We start from the raw sequence: 8,974 nt of genomic DNA on the forward strand, positions 1-8,974 counted from the left end.
CTTGGCTTCTGGGTGGCAGGGGAACTGCAAGGGCTCCTTGTTCATAGCATATTTATAGCACCTTCATGCTTCTATCTTTGCCTCCAAAGTTAATTCTTTTTATCTAACCCTCGGTCTACAGTCCTCAATTCTCAATCATATCCCTCTTTATTCACCCAGAATGCCTCTCTGGCCTTGAGCTAGCTGTGAGATAGACTAAGGTAAGTGAACTATAGGACTATTCCTCTGGGGCAGACATGACCTTCAGTGGTGTCCCTGAATGGTATCATCACTCTGACCCAGAAAGTGCTTTCCTCTGCGTTCTAGAGGTAGCTAGCATATGACTGAATTTTTCTTAAGGCTGAACTATCCCTACCTTTCCCCAGGAGGAGAGGCTTCCCAGAGGCAGGCACAGTCTATTCTCCACCAAGAAAGCTATGAGCAAGCTTTCTCTTGCTTCTGAGCTCAGAACACAACAGAATGCCCAGCCCTCATCCAAATTCATGCCTATTTTGTAACTAGGAAAGCTATTTGCCTCAGACTCTGTCTGGAGCCCTGGGGAGTGGGGTGGAGGAGATTTTGAGACTTAAGAAGCCTCTGTCTTCCTAGTCTTTGCAGCTGCCTAAAGTTTAAGGTTAAAATAACACCTTGGAAAGGTGGATTGGAGCAGATCATGGGATGGAATGTTCTGAGTTTTCCTATCCTGTCATCTTTATGTTTGGGCACATGTACATGCAAGTAGACATGCATGTGTGCACGTATATGTGTAAAGACTAAAGGTCAGTGTTGGGTATCTGCCTCAGTAATGTTTTTTTTTCTTTTTTGAGACAGGGTCACTTAGTGAGCCTGTAGCTCATTCATTTGACTAGCCAGCTAGCCAGCAAGCCCTAGGGATCCTCTTGTCTTCCTCTCCCCAGCAATGGGATTAAAAATGTGCACCACCATGCTTAGTTTTTTACATGATTGTCAGAGATCCAAACTCAGGTCCTTATGCTTTTGCACCAAGCATTTTACCAAGAGAACCATCTCCCTGGACACTGGCAAAGGTGTTTTGATGTTAGGAGTTTTTGGGGAGGTGTGCTTGTACTATCTCTATTAATCACCCATTCTAGTCTATCCCTGCTAGAAGACAAGGCCCATATAAAACATGGAACAGACAGAAACCATTACCCTTTTATAAGGGGAAAAAACATATATTTTGGGCTACATTAAATATCTTGAATGTACTAATGTGAGAAAAATAATTTTTACATGGACTATTTTTTTTCTTTTGATTATGTTTTCCTACTAGAAAAAACTAGAGAGGAATTTTCTAGGTGGCTACAGACACTCCTTCGAAGAACACAGTGCCTGGGACAGTGGAGATGGTGACTTGAGACACCTGGCACTATTGTTCCACTCTGGGAGGAACTCACTAGGTTCATACTTGTGTTAGGGGACACAAGGTTAGGATTCTGAGGGGTCTGTGGTTCACTGATAAATCGTACAGTTTTTTGAGATGGTTTGTCTCTGATGTGCTTGTCCTGTATAGGACACTTCTGACAGGAGGAATTGACTGGGTGACTGGGTGCTCTCCTTTGTTCTGAGTAGGAGGCTGGCTTGTGGCCATAGGAAGACTGAGACACAGGGGGTGGAGGAGTTTCTCTGTGCTTGTCAAACTTTGAAGCACAGAGTTTACGTTGCAGCATCATTTTCTTTTCTAACATCTCTCCAACGGCTGTCATAAGTTCCTGGGCCTCAGCAACATTGCTGTCCACGTGTGCTTTCTTTTTCACTTGCCTTTGTTGACTCTGGGCAGTACCTGCTGTAGGCCTACCTTTCTTGGGAGGAGATTCCTGCCCTTTGATTGTTTTCTTGGGATGAATCCACCGAAGAAAGCGGCTCACAAGTTTTTGGAAGGGACTTTCTGGAGGAACTTGTGTGGGTTTTGGAAGGGACTGATAGTGTTTACTTCTAAATTTGTCTTCTTTCTCCTTGACTCTGGTGAACTTGGACCCTTCTTCATGCTTTCTTTTATTCTGTCTTTTACTGTCCTCACCTTGATAAGTAGGGGCCAACACCTTGATTTGGCTCTTCTGTGAGACTTGATGCTTTGGAGTACTGGGTTTCTGCTGCACCAGGCCATTGCCTCCTCCTGCCACCACAATGTCATCTAACATCTGTGAAGCCAAAGTGTCTGCAGGAAGAAGCACGCTCCTGGAATGCTCTGGAAGGAGCACAGCAGCAGTGTAGACTTGTGGCTGGCCTATTGATTCTGTCTCCACATTATGTGGAAACTCACTAACAACTTTTGCCTGGTGGCTGTGTGCCCCTGCATTTTGGACACTAGTCCTTCTAGGCAGTAAAAGGACTTCTTGGGTCTCTTTCTCTTTCTCTAAGACAGTCCCACTCTGAGAGGGTATATCCATGAACTTATGTGTGGGAGTTTCAGAATGATGCCTGCTCTCTGTTTTGGCTGGTGGGGTCTTTGAAGGCTCCTGGTCAACACCAGATGGAAACACTCCCAGGGCTCTCTCGATATCCTTACAGGAAGGAGAGGAGACAAGGAGAAGACTCCCTAGTGATGGAGAAGAATCCTTAATTATCACCTCTCTCAAGCATGTCTGACATGGTTTTCCTAGGAACCCGACTACCTCAACTGCTGAACTGGTCTCAGATACAGAGGATGAGGAGGGTGGGGCATACAGTGCAATGGGCAAGGACTCACCACTTTTCAACTTAAAGAGATTTATGGGCTTGAGTATCTTGAGGGGAAGGCCCCACCTGTGCTTCACCCAAAACCTTACAACATGTGCCTCCAGGGCCTGTTGAATGCCTGGATCAAGAAAGGCAAGCTTCCGTAAAGAGCTCACAGACTTCTCTGAACTCTTCGAGGATGCTAAGTTTCTAGTTTCCATATGGGTGTCCGGCGTGGTAAATCCATTGTTCATAGCAAGCCAGGATCGACGCACACTCAGAGGGATCAGACCTTGATTGATTTGCCCTGACTTTGTGCCCAAATGAGCTTTCAGGCCGTTTTCTAGATTCTCGTCTATGCATTTGGTTAAGTTATTTCTGGAGTCGCTCTTCAAGCTCTTTACTGGATTTCTTTCTGACTCTGAAAGATTTGTCCCTTCTACCTTTACTGGACTTTTTTCCAAGTGCTTGATTGGATGTTTTGAGATCTTTCCTAGAATAGGTCCCAAATTCTTACCAGATTCCCTTTCTAGCTTGAATCTCACCTTCTGGCCATCCATGCTATGTTCACCCATAGACACAAAGGGTCTTGAGGGGCCAGGTCTCTCTCTGGGTTGACAACTTTCTATTACTGTGCTCTGAAGCTGCATCACTTCCAGAGATTCTTGGATCTTCTGAGGAAGATCCCATCGGTGTTGAATGAGCCACTTTTGAATGTGCTGCTCCAGTTTCTCCCGGAGCTCACAGCTAATTGGAAAATTGTCAGGAAGGATAGAGACTGCCAAGTCTTGGGAAATGTTGGAGGTCAAGACATCATAGACTTCTTGGGGTCTCTGCACCATCAAGGGTAAAGCCAATCTACTTTCTAGTTGTTTTGTCACTGAGGGTCTTTCCCTGTATTGTATTTCAGTAGGGAGACACTGTGGCTTACTTTGTGACTGAGAACAAGATGTTCCATAATCCCTTGTGTAGGATAGAGAAGAGGGCAGTAGGGCTGGAAGAGAGGATTGAAGATGGACTTGATTCAAAGTTGGGGGCTGGAATTGGGGTGGAGACAGTATTAAGGGTGGAGATTGGAGGTCCAGGTAGGACAGGGGATGTGTGTGGGAAAGCACTGAAGACATTTGAGCCTGCATTTGAACTGGATAACCACTTGAGATGACATTGAATAAGAAAAAGGGAGAAGGGAGAGTAGAAGTCTGAGGGATCCAGGCAGCAGCCACTAGAGATTCACTGTGCAGAGAAGGAAGACCCCAGAAAAGCTGGTTGTATTTCTGTTGAAAGTGGTCCCCCAAAATCTTGGGATATGATAGTTTCTGAATGGCCATCTGCTGCTCTGATTTTTCTTTCAGGTTCCAGAAAGGTGGCAGAGTAGTACTGTCTTGCTTAGTACTTGGTGACTTAAACATGTTCCCTAAAGAATTCAAATGGTGTCCTGGGCTAATTTCTTCTAGAAATAATCCATCTTTTCCTTTTTCTTTCAGCTTTTTCAGGCATTCTCCCCAAGCTGGAAATTAGGAGACTGGGTTATGATGACGGAAGGTAGGGCATAGGGTTTTTATAGTAAGTTAAATTTGTGGGTGCCCCATTAGAAAAGATTATGAGATTAGATTCTAGAGCCTGATCATGTGATTCTAGAGCAAGGTCATGTGATCCATGACTGACAGTGTTCTCAAGGTAGATGGATGGACAGCACTTATTCATTTATAAGTAACTCCCATAGCTGTCACCCTCCATGATCCTTCTAACTGACTTATGGGAGAAAGGATGGGGTCACCTCAAAAAAGAATCAGCTTTACTCAAGATCCCACCTCCAAATCCTGGTTAACATTGCTCCTAATAGTCCAGAGACATCCCTGTTAGGAACACCTGTCAGCTGGCTCATTATAGTTTTCTTCTAAGACAGGAACCTGAGCATGCTATTGTTATTTCCTTCCCAGGAACCTCCCTCTTAGGCCTCTGCAACTCACCTGGGAAACATGGTGTTAGCTCCTCACAGGCAAGTGAATGGCAGAGACTGACTTACCTTTGGGATCTTTCCTACAACGAGTCCTAAACTTTTTCCTGCACCAGCTCTGCCAGGTCATCTGCAGGTGAGGCTGAGAAATAGACAGAGAGAGAGAGAGAGAGAGAGAGAGAGAGAGAGAGAGAGAGAGAGAGAGAGAGAGAGGTTTTCATTCTCATCTAGAGAAGCTGCAGATATTCATGAATTTTTAAATTTGATATGTGATTAATGCTGTGTGTTTGTGTGTGTGTGTGTGTGTGTGTGTGTGTGTGTGTGTGTGTGTGTGTGTGCGTGATGTGTGCCTGACCAGTAGCAGAGGCCAGAATAGTGTGTATTGGATCTGGAACTAGAGTATGGGTGGTTGTGGGCTATGTGTTCTGGAAGCAAACTTGGTTCCTCTGGAAGAACAGCAAGTGTTCTTAAATGCTAAGACATCTATCTCCCCAGCCCTGGCTAGCCTGGAATTAACTATATAAACTAGGTTAGCCTTAAACTCCCAGAGATCTACTTACTTCTGTCTTCCTAGTACTGGGTTTAAAGAAGTACACCACCAAGCTTGGCAAGTGGTTCTGCTTTTTTGTTGTTTTAACTTCACATTTTTAAAGTGAATGCAAACAAACACTTGTTATTTCTCCTCTCTGTCTCTCTGTCTCTCTCTTTCTGTCTCTGTCTCTCTTCCCCCCTTTCTGTCTCTCTCTCTCCCCCTCTCATGTATGTGCAAATGTGTATGAATATGGGAGACCAGAGATCCATGGCAGTATTCTCCTGTCACTCTAAGTTTTAAAGACAGAGTCTCTTACTCAACCTGGAACTTACTGATGCAGTCAGACTCGATGGCTGACCAGGAAGCTTCAGGGATCCTTCTGGATTTGTTTTCCCAACACCAAGACTACAGACACATATCACTATGCCCAGCTTTCTGATTGGGTGCTGAGTATCTGAATCCAGATCTTCATGCTTACAAAACAAAAACTTACTTATTGAGCACTTTTGCCAACTTGTTTTCTTTCTTTAAGAAATATAAAAAGAGAGCCTTGGAGATGGCCTAGTGGATAAGAACATTGTTATATGAGGACCTAAGTTCAGGTTCCCATCACTCATGTAAGAAGCCATGTAGTTGCACATGTGCCTGTAACCCCAGTGTTATGGGAGGCAGAGATAGGAGAGGATCTGAACTTGGGGCTGGGCTAGGAGACACCAAATTCCAGAGATCCTCTCCTGTCACTGCCTCCCATAGCACTGGGGTTGCAAGGTCTCTGTCTAATGAAATTTAAGGAGAGGGTTATAGAGCAGAACACCTGATATTTTTCTTTGGTTTTCCAATAGATGCACTGTGAGCCCAATCATGGATATCTACAGTCACTGTTCTTCTGCTCAAGAGTCAAACCTTTGTAGCTGCTTTGTAGATAGTTGCCAGGTAGAATTCTGTTTCTTGAAGCCAGATGTCACTCTGGCCTCTGATCTAATACCCCTTGAGGCTCAGCTCAACCCTCAGACAACCCATCACAAAGGAAAGGATTATACAGAAGAAGGGAATATATGAACCAGTGTTCAATGCTTGTCCTATCTCTGATAAAGAGATCCCCAACTCTATCAAGAATGCAGATCCTATCCATGAAATCATGCCATTCAAGTTTACCCTGGCATGTCAGCACACCTCACAGACATACTGTGAGCTCCAGATAGATGCCCTGGTGTCCTCTCTCAACCCTGCCCCACCAGCTACAAGGAGAATAGATTTCTGTTCTTTTTGGACATGGCTCCCCAGCCATCTCTCTATTTGATTTGTGGAAGTTTGTACTAAAATGTGGTGTTGAGGTAGGGGAGATGGGCAAAAGAACCCATATTACATGAAAGTCAAAAAGAGGCTTGTGGGGAGTGGAGGAACACAGACAAGGTAGGGAGGGGGATGAGGGAGGAAAGGGAGATGGAAGGCAGCAAACAACGAAAACAAAGTTTGTTTGAAGATCCCATTATTAAACCCAAAACTTTGTATGCTAATTTAAAAATTAAGAGATATACACAGAGACAGGAAGAATGAGAGGGAGGGTGGAGGAAAGGAAGAGAAAGAGGGAGAGAGGGAAGACAGGGAGGGAAAGAGGAGAGAGAGAGAGAATTCTCTGTTAGATTCTGTTAGATTAGATTGAGAGTTTCTTACCTTGTTGGTAAACTTTATATTTGGTAGAGGTGAAGATAGATGACTCTCAAGGAAGGGAAGTAACAGGAGGTAGAGCCCCAGTCCACATACAAAGGCAAGGATCATGTCCATTACCCACATAGTGGAGCTGAGGCTCACCCATGTGGTGTATATTCTATCTAGAAGAGAGGAAAGAGTCTCCATCTGAATGGAACTGGTGGGAGTTCTCCCTGGGAGGTGAAGGATAACCCAGGTCACAGAGCTGGGGACTCCCCATCACAAAGCCAGGTCTCAACATCACAAAGGGCTTCTAAGAGTGGGGGAGGGGCAACACAGACAATTCTCCCTCCTCAGTCTTCTGGATACTTTCTTTCAACTCCACTTACTCCAACTATAGTACCCATTTAGCAAAACCCCCAGAGACCACCTAGAAGCCGGTTTCCAATGCAAGCACATAAGGGTCCTTTTATTCAGGTTCAACCTGGGCCACCGCAGGACAGATGGAAGTAAATGTGGTGGCGGCCACAAGCCCAGGTATAGAGTTTTTATAGGGAAAGACCACAAGCCAGGAATTGGCAATTTGGGTTTGGGTAGAAGGGATATGGGGCAAGGTGATTTTTTTGAAACTATTGGTCTAGACTTCGGGCATGAAACCACATTTGAAACCATTGGGTTAGATTTTTGTCAGGAAACCACAACCTGATGAACAGGATTATCTGGACTGCTCAGCAGGATTATCTAGATATCTTCAAGGGCCATAAACCACAGACAGGATGCCTGCAGGAGCATACTGCCCTGTATCTCTTCAAGTTGTCATGGCACATTCCTGAGGTCCTTTCTGGAACTGAGTACAGCAGGTGGTCTGAGATGGTGGCCCTTTCCCTAAAATGGAGCCTATAAAGTCAAGTCTAGGCCTTCACACCAACTTTTTTTTTTAATGTTCTATTAACCTCTCCCTCCCCTAAGGAATTCATATATTACCTGGTTCCTTTTCTCATTTGCCAATCTTAGCTTGAGGTATTTTAAAGCCAGGGTTTTTGTTTGTTTTTTATTTTATTTTATTTTTTGTTTTTCAAGACAGGGTTTCTCTGTGTAACAGCCTTGGCTGTCCTGGAACTAGCTCTGTAGACCAGACTGGCCTCAAACTCACAGGGATCTGCCTCAGCCTCCCTAGTGCTGGTAGGCATGCAGTACCACCACACTTAAGGCCATTCTTACAGTCCTTAAAAAAATCTTAGATTGGGGGATGCAGAGATAGTGCAAGTGGCTAAGAGCACTTGTTCAATAATGAAGATTTGAGTTCAGATACTAGTACCTACATAACAAGCTAGGCCTCTCTGCCAGTTCTTAGTATCCCAGCTCAAAAAGGAGTAGCTAGAGGAAGGTCTCTCTCTGGGCTTGCTGGACTCCAGCCTAGCTAGAAAACACAAACACCCTCACACTTGGATAAATGCAATCATAGATACACACATGCACACACATGAATATTTATTTGGGTTTGTTTGTTTTTTCGACACCCTCTTCTGGCTTTGGTGGACACTAAACATGCATGTGGTACAAATATGCACATGCAGGCACTCATGCATACACATTAAAAAATAATTTAAAAAAACCTGAGACTGACCCTGTAATTTTGAATATTTTCCAGAGGTTTTTCACTCTCAGTATCTCCTTTGTTCCCAAGTCTGGTTTGTTTGTGCAATGTTTTTTATTTGCCATCAGTTCAAGGAAAGAACTCAAGTTCTTTTTATATTCATTTAATTTTATGAATTTAACTTTTTTTATATTTTGCCTCATTTTTCAAACAGAAAAACATAAATACATAAAAGCAAAAATCTAAGTATTAAATAACTACAAGTAGCTAAAATCTTATATGGTATTTATAAATATATAGCTTTATATAGACTTCATAAAGTTTAACTTCACAAAGATTTAGGGATTGCTTCATGTGTTTGCACATGGACATCCAGCCACATGTACATATATTTACAGTATACAAACACACATGCCATATTCTTTCACAAAACAATCCAGTATTTTTTAATACAAGAATATGCTACTTGCTCCCTAGCCATCAGAGAAATGCCCATCAAAACTGCAATGAGATATCCAAATGACTATATTAATAATAGAAACAAATACTGGGGAGGTTATAGAGAAAGGGAAATTTTTTTTAC

General features: G+C 43.5%; 1 protein-coding gene across 1 annotated transcript; it reads right to left on the reverse strand.

Annotated features, from left to right (window-relative positions):
• Window positions 1-1,253: 1,253 nt before the first annotated feature.
• On the reverse strand, window positions 1,254-7,001 carry LOC128103213 (spermatogenesis-associated protein 31-like). The gene is made up of 4 exons (XM_052727369.1): window positions 6,819-7,001; window positions 4,682-4,754; window positions 3,099-4,162; window positions 1,254-3,005 (listed from the first exon to the last, which is right to left on the reverse strand). The coding sequence occupies exons 1-4, from the start codon at window positions 6,999-7,001 to the stop codon at window positions 1,254-1,256; spliced, it is 3,072 nt and encodes a 1,023-aa protein (XP_052583329.1).
• Between the last annotated feature and the right edge of the window lie 1,973 nt (window positions 7,002-8,974).

This window comes from Peromyscus californicus, unplaced genomic scaffold, assembly GCF_007827085.1.
Source record: "Peromyscus californicus insignis strain IS unplaced genomic scaffold, ASM782708v3 Scaffold_8__1_contigs__length_139910024, whole genome shotgun sequence".
In the NCBI taxonomy this organism is placed as follows: domain Eukaryota; kingdom Metazoa; phylum Chordata; class Mammalia; order Rodentia; family Cricetidae; genus Peromyscus; species Peromyscus californicus.